At 44.5% G+C, this 18,001-nt stretch overlaps 1 protein-coding gene across 9 annotated transcripts in view; it reads left to right on the top strand.

Moving 5' to 3' along the window:
- The window catches only part of PRKAG2 (protein kinase AMP-activated non-catalytic subunit gamma 2), a 213,824-nt gene that overhangs the window by 181,813 nt on the left and 14,010 nt on the right, over positions 1–18,001 (top strand). For all 9 annotated transcript variants that reach the window (XM_035319206.1, XM_035319207.1, XM_035319208.1 and 6 more), the window contains 3 exons: positions 3,100–3,209; positions 17,036–17,117; positions 17,844–17,902. In XM_035319206.1, coding sequence (XP_035175097.1) covers positions 3,100–3,209; positions 17,036–17,117; positions 17,844–17,902 — 251 coding nt within the window. The remainder of the gene's footprint in view (positions 1–3,099; positions 3,210–17,035; positions 17,118–17,843; positions 17,903–18,001) is intronic.

Genomic DNA, 18,001 nt, shown 5'->3' with positions numbered 1-18,001 from the left:
ACACCTGAGTGCGTTGCTGATCTCTGGTGAAAGAATAGCCAGTATATGTATGTACCTCCTGCTTGTGGGGCAAACGAGCTTCTATGAACATCAAAGCTGATGTGCAGAGAGTGAGTGGGGCTTTAGGTCAAGCAGAAAGGTATTGTTCTTGTCTGTCTGAAGGGAGCACTGCTTTGCAGGTGGGGGTAAGGCTGCAGAAGCTTAATAGCCAGAAAGGATGGGCATTTATAGCAAAAACAAAGCTAGAGCTAGAAGGGAAGTAACAGGATACAAATATTGTAACGGAGATCAGGGTATTTGTATCTGTTAGTTTGTTTTGCAGCCCATGTGCTTGGATACGAATGAAAGCAGTGCATTTGTCCCCTGGAAGGTTAAAGGGACTGTAACGAGGACTGCCCTGTCCCTGTGCTGTGCGGGAGAGGTGGATGGGAGTGCACCCCTGGGGAGTCCCAAGCCTGCTGGAGACCTCTCCTTTGAGCAGCCACGTACACCGATAACTCACACGCAGCTCTTGTACAAAGAGCTAGCTGGAGGCAGCTCCTTGGTACTCACGGGTAGCTGAAGGGCTTGGAAGGTCTTGAATATCCTTTCCACTTGCCACTTGATGACACCATTTAGGGCATACGAGGTAGCGCAGCGGGGCGTATGTTTTGCATGTTTAGTTTGTGGCTGATATAGCAGCACATTATGCTGCTCTGTAGTATAAGGATCTGCAGAAACAAACCTCAGTTCCAGCTGGACAATTGCATCCTTGTTTAGATCCTGCTGGAGTTCCCTAGCTATTTTTATAGCTGTTAAACACAGAGCTCACAGATCACTGTCTTGTGCTTCTGAGCATTTCCAATCCTAACTTTCTATCCTCGGGGAAGGAGCTGGTTGCTTTGTGGTGCCTGGGGGGATGTGCCCAATTCTGATTTCTGAGCTGGGCGACAAACTAGGGTAAGATAGCAGCATCTAACCAACCCCACACATCCCAAGTGGGGGAGGATTGTTGAGGTCTGGTTGAAAGTACGTGTTCAGAGTGTGTGCTGAGTGAGAGGAGGGTTTCTAGGCTCATCTTTACCGTGCTGGTCCATACAGGGTTCGTAGCTGTGCCTGCCATTCCCAACCCTGCCTGATTAGACCTGGCAACATGCTCTATCAGCAATTGCTGCCCTTGCTACATTTGCATAACTGTTGGTAGGCCGACAGAATGGTATCCAGCATGATGTGCTCTGCTAAGGGTGTCATTTTTTCAGCTAAAAACAGTTGGTGGCTTTGCAGTTCATCGGTTATTTGGTATTTTCCTATGCTTGTTTCTACCTAAAAAAGGCTAATTGTATACAAAGTAACATTGTCACGGCTACAGAACCAATAGGACGTACAGATTCAGGACACTGCACAGAAGGACTGCATTTATGGCTGTAGAAGCAACTTTAACTTCCTAACGATAGGCTGTTTCTCTTGTCATCTAAATGTTCTCAATATTGTTTCTAGTGCTTAGCGTCTCATCCACCCCCCTCCTTCTAGTTTGCTCTTCAAAAAGAAAGCCAACCCTAACCCGCCCTGTTGCGGGGTCAGTAAACTCGCCTTGTGCGGACAGTAGCCATGGAAGCTGTTGCGGAAGCTGGAGGGTGATAAGCTGTTACTATATTACAGAGTTACATAAAGCCTCCTCTGTTCCCAACTGCCTTTTTTGACCTCTCTTATACATGCCCTTGCCGAGTCAGTACCAGTTCCCCTGTGGTATCATCTTATAAAGGCTGCTTCGCACCAGCCTTGTCCAAGTCAATCTGCCTCATTCTTCCCCTATCAGTTTGCTCGCATTGTTTCCTAATCTCTTATCAATTTTTCCTAGCTCCTGCTATTTTCACTCCTGGTCCTGACCTTTATAGGAACATAAATCCAACAAATGATTTTTTTTTTTTTCTGCTTCTTTCCAGCTGAACTCTCTTCTGTATTCCTCTGGAACTGCTGCTTGGGTTTTTGTGGGGAAAGGGCTTTTTTTTTTTTTTTTTTTTAAAGAGTAGGGGGAGCTGGAAATGAAGGACCTACTTAGCATGCAGAGAGACTGCCTGTATGCTAGAATCGCTGCTACAGGGGAGGTTCATCTTGGCTTCTGTAGGATTGTACTAAAACTGTGCTGAGCCACCGTGTAGAAGTGACATTTTCTCTGGCACTAGAGGATTAATTCTGAGCACATGTAGCAAACAAGGATTTCGAGGTTTATAGCTTTCTAATACAGAGTTCTTCAATGGTTAGTAGGTATTATTTTTTTTCCTCACTCTGCAAAAGCATAACATGACCACGTTCCTGCTCATTATTACAGGACTGAAAGGGTGCACGTCTGATAGAGAGGTTAACCTTGACTGAGTTTCAGGTACCTGCTGTAAAGAATGGAGGGCCAAAGGGCTTAAAAAAAAAAGTAATATACCCAAGCAGATGTAAAGACTGTAAGCACATGCGTCTAAACTTGACAAACGCAAAGCTAATTTAATATAGATTGGATTGTGTGTCCTCGCCACAGACAGGTCATGGTTAACAACAACAACAAAAAACTACCAAAAAAAAAAAAAGTCCAGCCCAAATGGATCCTGTTTTCATAAATGAACTGTGGGATTTGTGATGTTTTGTGTAACGTACTTTGAACGGAGTGGTGCTGATTGTGGAACTTGCCTACTGCCTCTTAAGAAAATACAAAACTGAAAAGTGGACCCAACAAAACTAAGATCAGAACCGTGTTCACTTAAGGAGCTTGGCTTAGTTAAGCCTGACGCTACTTAGATTTCCAACTTGCTTTGGACATAACTGGCGTTCAGGGACCAAGTATGCATAGTCAATAGCTTGCTGTTAGAGAAACAAAACCAAAACATAACCTTTTAGTACTGAAGTCCTTCCTTGTCAAGGAGAAGCAATGCGTTTTGCCTGTGTGCTATTTAATTGGAAAGGAAAGATAAGTGAAATGCAAGGCGCAGGATGACGAACTGTCTGCCTAGATCTGAAAGCGTGAATTTGAGTCTTGCTTTAGGGATGTCCTGCAATGGTGTTCCGTTGATTTGGCATGCTTTTTGACTCTTTTAAGGTTATTTAAATAAAACAACATAATGTTTTTACTTACAGCACTTGAAGAATCGGAAAGTGACATTTATGTGCGATTCATGAGGTCACACAAGTGTTATGACATTGTTCCAACAAGCTCTAAGCTTGTTGTTTTCGACACTACGCTACAAGTGAGTATTCTCCTTTCAGTCTGCCTTTGCTTGCAGTTCTCTTTTTTTTTAAATGGGCGTGTGTTTCCTGATTGTTAAATGAAATTTGAGCAGCTCTCCCATAATGCTGTACTTTGAATACAAGCCCCCATATTGCTTCAACTGTATCTTTCATCTCCTGCTAGAGGAGGAGCTGTGGGGAGGCTTCCTGGTTGAATAGGATGAGAAGGTAACTTGTTGGAGCTGGAGTCACTCACTGGGAAAACATTCAGAAAAATCCAAATTTATATAGGCTTCTTTGTGGCTATGAGAATTTATATCTTCCATAAAGATCCCTGTGCAGTAGTTAGTGTCTAGGTGTTCTGAGCTTGTCCCTGCTATTTTGGTACGACGATTTAGGACTGAAATGGATGGCTTAATGACACAAATTACTACAGTCTCCAGAAAATTTTTGTTTTCAGTTTCTCATTTTGTTTTTAATCAGTAAATCATCATCTGCTAAGCTCTTGGCTCTGTGGGAAGCATTCAGTTGCCAAAAGATGGCAATAGCTGCCTGCTATAGAAATGGAGTAATCTGTTCTGCAGTGTGGTAGAGCGCTGTGGCTTTTTGTTTCCTGGATTTTGCAATGGATGTTTTTTTGGGGGTGGATTTCTTCTTGTTTTGTTTTTGGTCTGTTTCCTTTCAAAGGTGCTCTGCTGTGGGTTAACTCTGGATGTTAAGTATGTTGTCCTGGAATGTACTCAGTTAGACTCCAGCCTTCCGTGGTTAGAGAGAACCATGTAATAGATACTTGGTCCCAAAATGTCCACAGAACCATCTTGCGTATTGGATACCAGTACATAGTGCAGGATTATTAATTAGTACCGCGATCTAAAAGATAGAAAGCCTCCTTACACACCAGTGCAAAGTTTTGTGGCAGGTCAGAAGCTGATCACCACCAGCATAGGCAGAAACTGCTGGTGTAAGGAAGGCTGGGTAGATAATTAAAGCACTCTGTCCCTTCCTGCTTTGTGTCATTGTGATCCTCATGCGTGGAACGTGGAGGCTGATTCGGTCCTTTTCCCTAAGATGTGTTTAGACCAGGGTGTACCACTGATGGTCAGCTCTGCAGTGTGACTAAAAGCACCACAGCTTTATTTACTGCTCAAAAAAAAAGCAGCTTGTAACTTCACAATGGGCTTCTTGATTATCCAGGCATCTCCCTCATGAGGGAGTTTATTAATCTCTTTAGACTCTGAGCATGCTGAGGATTCAATATATTGCCTCTGATACCGATTCCTTGGCTGAGTCCTGAAAGGTAAGTATCCTACCATTGCTGGAATTGAATTAAAACTTGAGCAGAGCTGTGGTGAAGCTTCTGCCCACGTGCTGTAGGACTTCCTGCAGCTAACTGATGGGGTAGCAGAGAAGGCGGTGCTAAACATAACAGTTAACCTGGCATGAGGCAGTGGTGATGCTTTTCTCCTCCACCCAGGCAGCCAGACTTCTCCTAGGAACTGTTTGTCCTTAAGCACCTTGGTATGAATGGAACAGTCGCTTCTTCCCCAAGGATCCTTCCACGTGCTTGACTGGATGCTCGATTTTGTGGTGAAAAGACATCTGGCCTGCAATTAGATGGTAGTAGCCACTGGTCATAAAGGAAGAGCTTTCAAACACAGAGATCCCACAGAGTTCAAACGTTCATGTAGCTGACTTCCCTGGTATCTGCCATTTCTTGACTGTTTGGAGTCTTTCAACTGCATCTGCTCTTGCAGTTAGCAGTCATGTAGGCTCTGATTGTGCAAGTTCTGTAAGCTCCAGTGAAGATTTGACATTTAGACATAATGAATGCTTCACCCTAGGCTTTTTTGTCTCATTCCTGTTCAGTTTTCTTTGTCCCACAGAAGCTTGCTCCTACGGGAGTCGGATCGTGCTGATGTTTTCACCACCTCAGAAGGAAACAGTGCTACATCTCTGTGGTTTCTTTCCTTTTGCTGAGAAGAGAATGGCTGTCAGTTCTGAACTAAAGATTTCAGACCCTGAAGGGCCAAATGTGCTTTGACTTGGTGGTGATTATGGTGTTAACGGATGCTCTTTCAGCTCTTCTTAATGGTGTAGCATTTTTTGTTCCTGAGGTTTTGTTCTCACACTGAGGTAATCTGCTGGGAGTTGCTCTGCAGCTTGTTGTGGCACAGCTCACAACTTGTTGACTTCTCAGCTGGCAGTGTCCACCTGGGTCAAAAGCTTGAGCATGGTCCTCATTGCAGTCAGAAAGGTGAATTCTTCCTCTTCATTACGTGAGCTGGTGACTCTCGGAGCCATTAGGGCAGATTCCCCAAATCTGTAGATGATTACAGGAAATGATCCCCGATTTCAGCCTGCCTCACTGGAGCTGTGTGGAAATAATGCTATTAACATCAAGAACTTGGGGTTTCATCTCCAGTTGGTGAGGCAATGATTGGAAAAGTAGGGTTTCAGTGAAGGAACCCTGTGAATATTTGTTGTAAAGAAAAACGGGTAACTTAATGGTAGTAGAAAACGTTTCACCTGACTTCCACCAAATCCCTGTCTTATTTGGGATCCTTAATAATGGCTGTGGATGAAGGTGGAGAAGAACGAAGGGCATGCCTTGATCTGTGATCATGGTGGGTCATATTCTGAGCCTTCTCTGGGTGTCTGGAAGCAGTGGTGATGGAAAGGAGTAGGAGAGGGGAGCCTGCAGTTGTTCATTCAGACTCTAGTATGTGACAAACATGAACAATATCTTTAACATCATGCTTGAACTTTGCTATTTTGGACTTCGTGCCGTTAAATTTAATCCCAATTGCTTTACTCTCTCATTTATAACATAATATTAAGCAATGCTTGTCTTCCAACTTCACACGTTTTGCAAAACAAGTAAATGGCAGGGTTGTTGAGGAAAACATTAAATGGTCTGATAAGAACATTCATTCTGGGCTACGCTGCAAGACTTCCTAAATACTTCTCTTCAGTATCTCCCTTGCAGTTCTTTGCCTAGTACATTGTATTAATGTTCCACCTTCAGTATCTTAAATCTTCAGTGTCGTGATCAGTGTGGCTGGTGCACGTACATGTGTCTGGAGGAAGAGTAGAATAGCTCCTAAATGGCTAAATTAAAAGCACAGAGAAGGCACCTTATAAGGGTAGCCAAATTAGTTCTGGTTCTTATATAGCAACAACTAATGCAAAGTCTTGTACTAGAAAATTGATTCATCTTTTGATAACTTAGAACACAGTCTTCTCAAACATCCAGTGTCCTCAGAGTGAGGGGGTCTTGTATTTATTTGCCTTTCCTGGATCTGTTTCACTCCTACCCAAATCATTTTATCCCATTTTAAGAACAAGAAAAAAGCTTGAAGTTCTCAAATGTCTCAAAATTGAGTTTAGGTTTTGAATAGTGCTAGAGCTTAAAACAGTACGTGGCAAGGCTCACCTTTTTGCCTTACTTAGGGTAAGCTTGTAGCAATCAGTGGAAGAAGACAGAAGAAAGCCCTGCAGCTCCATTTCATCCTTTCCTTGGAAGACTGCCCCGGGTTTATATTTGACTGTATCCGGTCTCCCTCTACTGGACAGAAGTCGCAGCACACATCCCTCCTGCCCTGGAAAATCGTCCATGGGATGTGAGAAGTGTTTCAGAACTGTTATCTGTAGGAAAATTGGAGGTGGTCACTGATATCACGAGACACAGGCTGTACCACTGAAGTGACATCTTTTCATTAAAACTGTGTAGTCCCGGGGTCTTGGAGGGATTTATTGTTTTTAAAAAATTGTAAGGACTCTTGTTTTAGCCTTAGATGAGAGGAGGTGGTAAGGCTTCCTCTCAGCTTTGCACCCTAAATAGCAGCAGTAGGAGTAGCTAATAAAGAGCAGGAACAGGCTGAGAGTCTGTTCAGTCCTGCTTGTTTCTTCCTCAGAAGGTCTGGGGGCTTTGTGGCCTCTGATCCTAGGGGAAGGGAGAAAAGTGTGCTGGGCTTCAGCGAGAGAAGGTGTCCCTTGGCACAAACTTGAACAATCCTAAAGAAACAGACCTTAGCTCTGTACACTTGATTTAACTGACATAGTTCAGCTTGCCTCAGTATTCACTCTTTAAATTTGCTAATATAGTTGCAGCTTATAAATTGCTCCTCAATAACATTGGACTGCCTCGGTGCTGCAGCTCAGCCTGGCCTGTGACCCGTGAGTACTTGTTTGTGACAAGCTTTTTTGGTTTTCCCAGAGAAGATGCTATCTTTCTACACACGCTGAAGAAATGTTAAAGACTCATCTGAGCATGAAGAGTTGGAGTTGAGAGACAGTTAGATGTTATGAGCTGTCCTCTGAAGATTGGAAGTCTGACTGTGTGGGTGGCGGGGAAACTAAGCAAACAGCAGCAGTGAGCAGCTCCTGGTGGATAAAGCTGTCTCTCTCATCTCTTGCACATCTTCCAGAGTGCAACCAACAGAACAAACACTTCCCAGCCCCTCTGAGAGGGTTAGGAGGGCTGTCCCCTGTAGGGCTACGCTGCTGTTGCTGACTGGGCATTCATTTACTGTTCTTTTTCACTCTAGTTATTCAGTAGATGGATTATCTGTAATAGACTCCAGAAAAGCACTGAGCTGGGTGCAGCTTTACAGGTTACCCGCGTGTGTGTTCAGTGAGGTGCCTGAGTACAAGTGTTAACGCATTTAACGTGGCATTACGCAGGGGAAATGGCAACATCCAGATCTGAGTTTGCTATTTACTTGTTTTTGTTTTAGCTGCTAACATGTCCATATAGTGACACAGCAATTTGACCTTTTTGCATTTGATACAAATGCTTTGGAAGGAAAACTGGCCTTCCAATAATCTCAGTGTTAGACGGAAGTATGGGTAAAATGTAGCACTTGGGTCACTTTCCATCAGTCAGATTTACTTTCTCTAGTGGTACTAACTACTGTCATCTCACTTTTTTCTGTGTTACTGCATCAATTTGCCTTAGGTCTGATGCAACCAAAACATTACGCTGTTTTTCCCACCCCATCATGAATTCTATTTGGATATTTAAAGGAAGTGGCTCTTAACAACACAGCTTATAGCAGTTTCCTGAAGCTTATCTTTATAAGATTATTTAAGGCTAGACCTTTGTCTGGCCTTCAAAGAAATATATTACTTAAATATATGTTGTCTTTGGTCTGTGCTACAAAACAAGCTAGTGCTTCTCAATTTACCCCCTAAAAGGTAAAAGGTAAGGATAGGACAGGGACTTCCTTGCTGCGTATCAGCAGTAACCTGCAATCCCACGAGCAGGATAACGGCACATTTATTTAGTAGCTGTTTCTTGTGAAGTCTGAGTAAGCTCTCGGGGGGTAAAAACCTCCAACCTTTGGCTACATGACATCCTCATCGCTTACGTTTGTTTTAATACTAAAGTGCACGTGGCTTTTTGCTCAGTGTGATACTGAAATTATTTTTGAGGTATTTGTCGAGTGTTTCATAAATTAATGATTTTTTATATGGAAGCCCTCATCAGAGCAAGTTTTCAGAGTTCTTTGCTTTCTATCCTGAAGAAATCCTGGGCGGCTGAGTGATTTCAAGATTGCATTCTTTAACCTTTCTGTTTAATTATATCTAAGTTGGTAATAAACCAGGTATTACTACTAAGAGACTTTTGTCAGTAACTGTCACACTCTAGTAAAAGCTCAACTGCTTATTTTTCTACTACATAACTAGGAAAAATATTTGGGATAATCTCTTGGGAGCTTCATTTGTGGTTTAACAAGCTGGAAGTAAATAACTTCTGCAGAGCATGCAATGAATTCCCCATTAGAAGAGTAGAAGAGGATTTGTGTTTCTCTTCCTTGTGCTGACACTAAGGAAATGGCTTTCTTCTTGTTCCCTCCAGGTCATTCTTGACTGGGGTGTTGCCTCTCTCCAAGGTGATGAGATAGACCAGGCTTCCAGGAAGAATGCTCTAGAATCTTTCACTTCCATGCAGCAGTCTCTGGGGCTGCTGTGGTAACAGCTTGTGCAGCCTTACAAAGGCGCTGTCTGTTCCTTAATTGGCTTTGAGGTTTTCCCTCTCCGAAGCTGCTAAATTTAAACGAATGCTGTCTGTGTTTTGGAGGAGCGTGAACACCCCTCCTTGCTTACCCGTCCCACAGAACTGTAAGAGAACAATGTAACTCCGAGCTGGCGTGTGGGCTGAGACGGACCACAGGAGAGCTCCCTTCTTGAGATCAGGCCAGAATCAGCAGGACAGCACTGGAAGGCTTTGTTTTCCTTTGGAGTTGCTCCTGTCTCTTGCAGATAACAAGCTCTGGAGCTTAGTTCCTGCAGCTCTCAAAACCAGTATGAAGCATTCAGCCCTGAACCTTGGGGGAAGATAATGAGTTCCTCTGTACCAATTAAGTGGAAATATCTTCGTCAACACAGGGTGTAGATAAAGTGTTTGTGCTTGGCTTGGTGAAAACCGTGCATTGTTCTTGCCTTCTCTGCCCCACCCCTGCCACTTTTTTGGCACGATCTTAATCTCAGAAGGAATTTCTGTACCCTGTCCAATGCAGTTGGCCCAGTGGCTCTGCCTCCGAGACCTCGCTTCTTACTCTTAGCCCACATCAGCATGGCATCTAACAGCAGTCACTTCAAGCCAGATTTTCTGCTTTCTTAGAAGGCAGACCTGTTTCTTTTCTGATGTTATTGCACGCTAATAACTAGAATGCTTAGGCTCCCCTCAAACAGCAGGTGGAAGGAAGTGGCAGCAGAAAAGCTTTCGGTTTCCCTCTGACTGCTTGGAAAGTGAATGCTTGGATGTTCTGAAAAACAGATCCACCTCCCCCAGACTTCTTTGCTTCAGGTCCTGGGTTTGGACAGAGCTTCTTCATCCTCAAAGGTGTCTTAAATGTAATTCCATCTGCATGGGAATTGCATCAAAGCAAAACACATGAGATAATTGGAGGACACTGCACTCATGCTGATCTTGGATTGTCAAGGTGATGATCATGGGATTTAGAAATGAATACTGGTGTCCTTGATTTCATATCAATTTACAAGAATTTCTGTCCTGTAGAATTAAATCCTTTGGAGATGATACTAACAGTGCAGAAGAGGAGGATTACCTAAAGAACCTTCTATGGTATATTTTTTTATATATATTTCTCAATATACAGCTCGTTAACTGGTATGAGGTAGAAGGGACCTTAAGGATCATCCAGTGCCACCCCCTGCCCTGGGCAGGGACCCCTCCCAGCAGCCCAGGCTGCCCCCAGCCTCATCCAGCCTGGCCTTGGGCACTGCCAGGGATGGGGCAGCCACAGCTCCTCTGGGCAGCCTGGGACAGGGCCTCACAAACCTCTGAGTGAAGGATTTCCTGCTAATATCTAATCTAAATCTCCCCTCTTTCAGTTTAAAGCTGTTTCCCTGCATCCGATGACTGCACCCCCTGACACAGAGTCCCTCCCCAGCTCTCCTGCAGCCCCCTTTAGGCCCTGGCAGGCCGCTGTGAGGTCTCCCCGGAGCCTTCTCCTCTCCAGGCTGAACAACCCCAACTCCCTCAGCCTGGCTCCACAGCAGAGGTGCTCCAGCCTCTGAGCATCCTTGTGGCCTCCTCTGGACTCACCCCAACAGGTCCCTGTCCTTCTGGTGCTGGGGCCCCAGAGCTGAGCGCAGGCTCCAGGTGGGGTCTGACGAGAGCAGAGCAGAGGGGGACAATCCCCTCCCTGCCCTGCTGCCCACACTGTGTTGGTGCAGCCGAGGACACGGCTGGCTTTCTGGGCTGCAGGTGCACATTGCTGGCTCATGTTCAGTTTTTTCATCCACCAACACCCCCAAGTCCTTCTCAGTACAGCTGCTCTCAACTCAGTGTTGTGTTTTCCTGTGTTCCAAACACTACCTCAGATAAAAACTGGGTATTTGGCCTTTTCCAGGCTAAGGGACCTACTGAAAAGTCTCAGGATGTCAGGTAACGCAATAAGAAGTTGAGAGTGAAGTAAGGGGGAGAACGCCAGTGTGAGTACCTCCAGCCCTTGCTGCAGAGTATTTTTTCAGATAAGAGATGATGGCTTCTAGAACTGAGGGTCACCTGCACTCCTGGTGATGGGAGCGAGCAGCAGGGGAGAACGCGTCAAGGAGACATCATTGCAGCTAGGTGTCAGGCTTGCATCTCATGAATTGGCTGTAAGTTTTTTTGGGAGGGGTGTTTGTTTCCCTTTCCCAGCTCAGCCAAGATCAGGGCAGCTGTGCTGCTTTAAGAAATACAGCCCTCCTTACATAGGGCTGGAAGCCCTTGCCCCCTTCTTTGGGTTTTTACATCAAAAGAAGTTGCAAGCCAGGCAGCTCGTAAACATGCACAGAGCAAAGGAATGAAAGGCTGGCTGCTGAGGTGTTGGTTTTATTTTGCAGTACAGGGGTCACAGCAGAGCCCTGCCACTTTTCCCGTTAGAGCAAAGACTGTTTGTGCTGCTCTTGGTTGTCTTACAAAGAGCTATTACGGCGTGTCTGGCCTCTGAGCAAGAAGACTCACGGTGAGCTGCTTTTGTACTTTCTCATTCTCCAGTGAGAACAATATGAGGAAACGCGACAGTCACCCTGAAATACTCTGATAGTGTGCAGTTGTGTGTTCTTATCACTTGAAAAGGGAAAACTTCTTCCCTTTCACAGGGGGCAGTGGAGGTTCAACCCCAGTGGGCAGCTCAGCACCACCACCGTGCTCTCACTCCCCATCATGGAAGGGTGGAGGAGAAAACATAATGGAAAAGAAGCTCATATAGGGAGGCCACTCAGCAGTCTTGGTTTGGTTTTGGTTTTTTCCCCTTCCTGAACTCTGCTACCTGAGAGGCCCAACCAGTGTTGCTCATGGCTCAGCTCTGGCCAGCAGGTCCCGTTGGAGCCATCTGGAGCTGGCTCTGCTCTGCCATGGGGCAGCTGCTGGGCTCTGCTCACAGAGGCCACCCCTGCAGCCCCTGATACCAAACCCTTGTCATGTAAGCCCAATACAGGGACCCAGGGAGAAGGCATTCCATGCTCCATAGGTATATGATTTTAGTCTTCTACACTCCTTCAACTGTTCTTATCGATGGGTGAAAACTGGCTGCTTTCTGCTTTTGACTAGAATAAAATTTCAAGAAAGCTTTGTTGCTTGTAAACTTTCCTTAGATAATTGTTTCTCAATGAGCTCCTGAAAGATCTGAGCTTGATGCTTTCATCCACGTGTGAATTTTATGGGGTGTGTGTTTCCAAGTTCCTCAGTTGTAGCTCTTAACCATCATCATGAGAACAGATTCAGACTTTTAAGTTTTCACCTTAACCAGTGAAAGCAGCAATGAATGTTCCAGCTCGCCTTTGATTACCCATCCATCAGGAATTGGACATGGTGAAAGTATCAGGGATCCAGTGGGTCTGATACTGCTTTTTATGGGAATTTTGTGGAGGGAAAAAATAAATAAATAAATAAATGCTGCTTGCTTTCCCTTTCTTTATTGACTTAATAAGTTGAGATATCTTGGGGCTGCATTAGGGGCTTCTCAGGTGCCCTGGCATTGTTTATACAGTGAAAGATAAGGCAAGAGAAGTGCACTTGCCCTCGGATACCACCTGGACCACAGGAGTTCTGGAAGGTTTCTTTTTAGCACCCTCCACACTATTAGTCTTTCCTGTCCTTCCCACGCTTCATACTGGCCCATCAGAAGCTTCTGTGCTCCTCGCTTCTCTTACCTGCCACCGTTTTCAAATCAACGCTGGCATTGAGGCCGTGGTGGTGGGGAGATGTCTGTCAGCACAACAGGGTTCTCTGCTCTGCTCTGCACTGACCCTTTACCACCAGGGCCCCATGATAGCTTTTCTCTAACATTTTTTCCCAGGACAAGAGCCTTTTAGCTAAGCAAATGAAACAAGCAATTGTGATGTTAGCAGACACCCTCTGCTTTATGGGACAGTCCTGGCAGACAAGCTTAAAAGCCACTGGTCGCTTACGAAAGCTGTAACCACGTGCATAATGTGGTTCGGTAAATCAGTGTAAAAATACATGTGTGTGCATGGAATTTTGTACACCAACTCCTCCTCTGTTTTCCTTTCAGAGGCTTTCTTCATTCACATGTGCCCTTCCAAAAATGACCCCTTACGTAAACTAGCGAGACAGCTGGTCAGGAGTGTCACAACGATGAGTGACCCTTCCGTGTTTCCCATCGTCACCGAAGAAACTTTTCTGTAGCTCGGTGAGATCTTTAGTCTGCTGTGATTGTTTCAGGCGCCCCCGCCTGGCAGTCAGGCTGTTTTGGAGCTTGTAACCTTGGGACGAGGTTTTCCAAGTAGTTGGCTCTGTGGAAGCACAGGGCTTGCGTGTACAGGTCTAACTTCATCTTGCTTGGTAGTGACCCTCACGCTGGAGGGAGGCTGTGTCCTCCCTAAGGCTTAAAGGGAAAACATCTGGGTAGTGTGCAGAAGGACCAACCTCTGGAAGTCCTGTCTAACCTAAATTATCCTGTGCCTTTACTCAGCATACTCAAAACTGGTAGAAAGAGCTCCCGCAGTAAGAAAAGCTTCTTCCTGTTCGTTTCACGATAGAGCAGCAGCAGCTATTGCTGAGGTGCAGGACTTCAGTCGCTGTTCTTTGCAATAACGTGACCCTTTACTTCAGGGGCAGGATTTTGGAGAAGGTACCTAGTCCCATCAGGTGAGATTCCTCAACTAGTTGGAAATAGCTAGAAAGTGGACAGCCTGTAGTCAGGGGCAAAGCAGTTTGGCTTAGTCTAAGCCTGGTGAGTCGTCCTGCTGAGAAATAGCTGCTTCCCCCTGCCGGCTCTGAAGCGGCTGACTACATGTCAGATTAACCTTTAAATCGGGGCAGGTAAATCCCATCCTTTAGCAGTTCCTTTGTTAGGACCACTACATGGTTAGTAAGAACAAAAGGGCTTTGTTTGAAGAAGGTTTGTACGTGGTGCTGAACAATCTACGGGATCTGGCTGAGGAACAATGGCTTTGTGGAGGTCAGGCCAGTCCAACTCTCCCGGTAAGATCAGAGCAGTGCAGCGGGAAGCTGGCCTCCCACAAGAGCGCTGCTGGTGGGGTCGAGAATTAACAGCGCTGTTGGAGGTCTGAGGATGGGACACGGCAGCAACCTTCAAAGCCTACAGGCTGCACATAATCTGCAAGAAAGGTCCTTGTGGGTATTTTCTGCACGAACATCACCGAGACGTCTGAATGTGCTGGACGGAAGCCCAGCTCCACACCCCAGCGCCTTGGCTGGCCACCAAGCAATACTTTGGGCAACTGAAATTGGGAAACCACAGAAACTGAAGGAAAGTGTGAGTGGATGAGGGGTGTTTGTGCTTGCGAGCAGTTCTAGCAAACAGGAATGAAGTTTGTTTTTGTTTTGTAATGACCTTGCTGAAATAAGTATTTACATAAAGGACTGTTGGCACTGCTGTTTTATTTAAAAGGTAACTGCATAGCACTTCCCTTTATAACACTGAAGGAAACAATGGGACTATCATTTAAGCTGTGGTTGAGAAGGACGACCTAGGAAAATGAATATAATATTATTTTATTAAATGTTTGTGTTCTCTTACTTCAGACGTTTAATATCCTCATTCCCAAGCTGATCTCAGTGGCTTTTATGCAGACTTTAACTCTGAGCTATCTTAGCGTATCTGTCTGCTCAGCAGGCCTCAGTTTTTCCAAAATCTGTCTTCTAAAGCCAGACAAGATGGCATCTAACAGAAGATTTGTGAGTTGCTTTGACACAAATGCTTGCAAATAAATCAGCAAATCAGAGGAAGAACTGATCCTTTCAGGAGACTTTCTTTTCTTCCTGGATTGTCTATAACCTCAGTTTATAGCCTAGCACATTTTTGGCATTCTCTCTTGAAGTATCATTTCTGACTGTAGAACAATCCTCAATTTTACCATCTTGCTGGATGAGTGCCGTGAATTTGGAGGCTGCCTGAAGCCTCACTCTTGGCATTTCACATTGTTTCTACTGTGGGCATTTCTTCTCAGGTTAGCAGAGTTTGTAAGCCCTCCTGAGGATTCCTATTTGGAAAGAAAACTTTTCTTCTCTGGTTTTACCAGATTAGCTGTTCCCTTAGTGCTGCGATGGAGCTTGAACGTGTATAACTCTCATGGAAGATGTAGGACATCAGTTGACAGTGACCAGTAAGTCCTGAAACAGCCATTCTTACAAAAGGTACCAAAGCTGAAGGTTCTCAGTTTCAGATGGTCTGAGTGTACTTATTTTTTTCATGAAGAATAATTAGAACCTACTTGCTTTGCCCCAAGGTGGAGTTAGGCTGTGTGAACTCACTTCTGCCTCTTATCTGCTCCCCAAATAGCTCGCTGCTGTTGGCTTTCGCTGCGTTAAGAGCAAGTGTGATGTTGTTATGTGGGAACACTTTGTGCGGCTGCCTGGAGGCTTTCTTTGTGGTTTCAGCCTTCCTTAGGAGTCCGTAGGCTCCTGGGGTGGATTTGGTAATGTTTGTTTTACATGACTCCTCCCTGTGTCAGTGAGGTGCCTTAATACCTCAGGGACCTTTCTATTTAACCATTTTCTAGAGAAATACTACACGCTGTGTACATTATGGTCTTATTTGTGGTGCTGGGTATTTTTTTCCCATATGTATAATTCAGTTTCATTGCAGTTTAGGGATGGTGGTTACAGGGATCATTATTCCTATTCACTGATGATGCAGCAGAAGCACTGGTAAAGACAGAAGGGGGCTTTGGGAGCAGGCCTCTGCCGAGGTCAGGAGAGCAGAGGGGCTTCTCGTGATCACAGAGGAAGCAGGCTGGCTCTAGAGAGGCTGCAAGAAATCCGGATTGCTTTCGGAAGTCTAGTCTTAAAGGTGGCTCACCTACAAGAGGATTAACACTAGGCATTTGAAATGCTGCATGCAAATTCCTGAAGTACAGGAGAGGTGATGTGTTCTGGCACAGGCCAGAGGGCTTAGTAACCTTTTAGAATTTTAAACTGATAAATTACGACACTCAGTCTGATGTCAAATGTCGTATGGCATGGGATCCTACTGACTGCGTAGCCCTCTTGAGGCCCGCTTTTGTGTTGTGTTTTCCATGGGAAGGCAATTCAGATGCACGGGCAGGACGGGAACCGTAACATGCTCAAGCATATCATTAAGAGAGCAGGACTTTGAGGTGCACCAGAGCCTGACCGCTGCATGCCTCCAAGAGCTCGTGTTCACAGGGAAGGGTCTTTTCTTCTGAGGCTGACACTGTAACCTAAGCTCCGATACAAAAACTGGGGAGAGTTGATTCAAAACTCAAAGAATTTGGTTATGCTTCTGCGGAAGCAAAACAGTCTAGCTGGTCTTTTTAACTGTTTCAGTCATATTTAAAATAATCAAACATCTCTCTTCATTTGTTTAAATATGGGTCTAGAAGCTGGAGATGAAATGAGACTTCTCTTTTTTTTCCATGCAACTGCTGCTATCGTAAATGGTAACTAGAACATAGTAAAATTTTCCCATCTTAAGCTATGCTTATAAACTAGGTAGTTCTGACAATTATGTTAATTACAGATGATTATTTCCCCCCCTCCCCATAAGCACGACCTTTTTAATAATTGTCATGGTTAATATCAAAAGGAATAAATTTGCAGTTAATGAGCATATCTTCTCAGCCGCATCAGCCTACTTGTTCAGCAGAGGTTTTCACACAGCATGCTCACATAATGGAACAAAAACAGATCCGGTCTTGCTAAGCTTTTAAACATCTTAGAAGTAAACAACTTAAGGTTTGTGGTGTGTGTGGCTTTTGTTCTGTTTTGAATCCCAGCTACCTTTCTATACTGTGTTTTACCTAGCAGCTGAGGAAACCCTTCTGTTGGTATCTGGTATGCTAAGTGGAGAGCAAAGATTGATTTAGCTGTTCATTCCTTTTGCAGGTAAAGAAGGCCTTTTTTGCCTTGGTGGCAAATGGTGTGAGAGCAGCTCCACTGTGGGAGAGTAAAAAACAGAGTTTTGTAGGTAGGTTGTTCTAATGTTGTTAAGGATTGCTTGAATTTTCAGGGTGCTGCACTGTTGCAAAATGTGGTCTGGGGCTAGCCATGGTCTACCATCCTAAGACATACTGGGCTTCTTTGTTTTCTGCTTGTGAGTACAGAATTGTTGCTGGCTTGCATAGTTTTGCTGTTCTGTGGGAACTGTGATGACTCTTCCAGGTCCTGAGCTTCTGAAATTTGTTGTCTAGTATGTCTGTTTCCCCGTGTATTTAAAAATAAATGCAACAGTCACAAAAAAATAATAGGAACTATAAAAAGAAAAACTAGTGTGCTCCGGTATTCTAATATGCACGTGATGCAATCAACTCTTTCTCAGCATGTTCTCAGTAAGGTGCTGTCTGAAGGGATTAAGTGCCAGAACTAATGCTGAATATTGCAGGTGTTATGACCCATACAGGGATAAATACGTTTTCTTTGGGCAAGATCGAAAGAGGAGAAGAAGCACAAAGATCAGAGTTTTGAATATTAATTCAGGCTTGCGTATTTTTATTCTGAAGGTTTATATCAATGTAAAAACGTACATGCATACTTCTGGAATTGAGCAGTTCATTAGTCCAATGCAAATGGACAGTATGTTACACAGATGTAATGTTTGTTGATTGTTTAGCATGACTTTAAATGGAGAATGTAACTGTATTTCTGTATCTTAAGTTATATCTCTGAAGAACTTTTTCCCTATCACTTTTTGCAGGAATGTTAACAATTACAGATTTCATTAACATCCTGCATAGATACTATAAATCTCCAATGGTAAGTATGATGATAAGCTGCTGTCGGTTGTTACACAGTACGCAGACTGAAATATCAAACTGCTTGAAGGATTGGTTGCTGTTATTTTTGAGTGTCTGG

Source organism: Oxyura jamaicensis, chromosome 2 (assembly GCF_011077185.1).
Source record: "Oxyura jamaicensis isolate SHBP4307 breed ruddy duck chromosome 2, BPBGC_Ojam_1.0, whole genome shotgun sequence".
NCBI lineage: Eukaryota > Metazoa > Chordata > Aves > Anseriformes > Anatidae > Oxyura > Oxyura jamaicensis.
The sequence above is the reverse complement of the archived record's forward strand: the minus strand, read 5'-3'. Positions and strand labels throughout refer to the sequence as shown.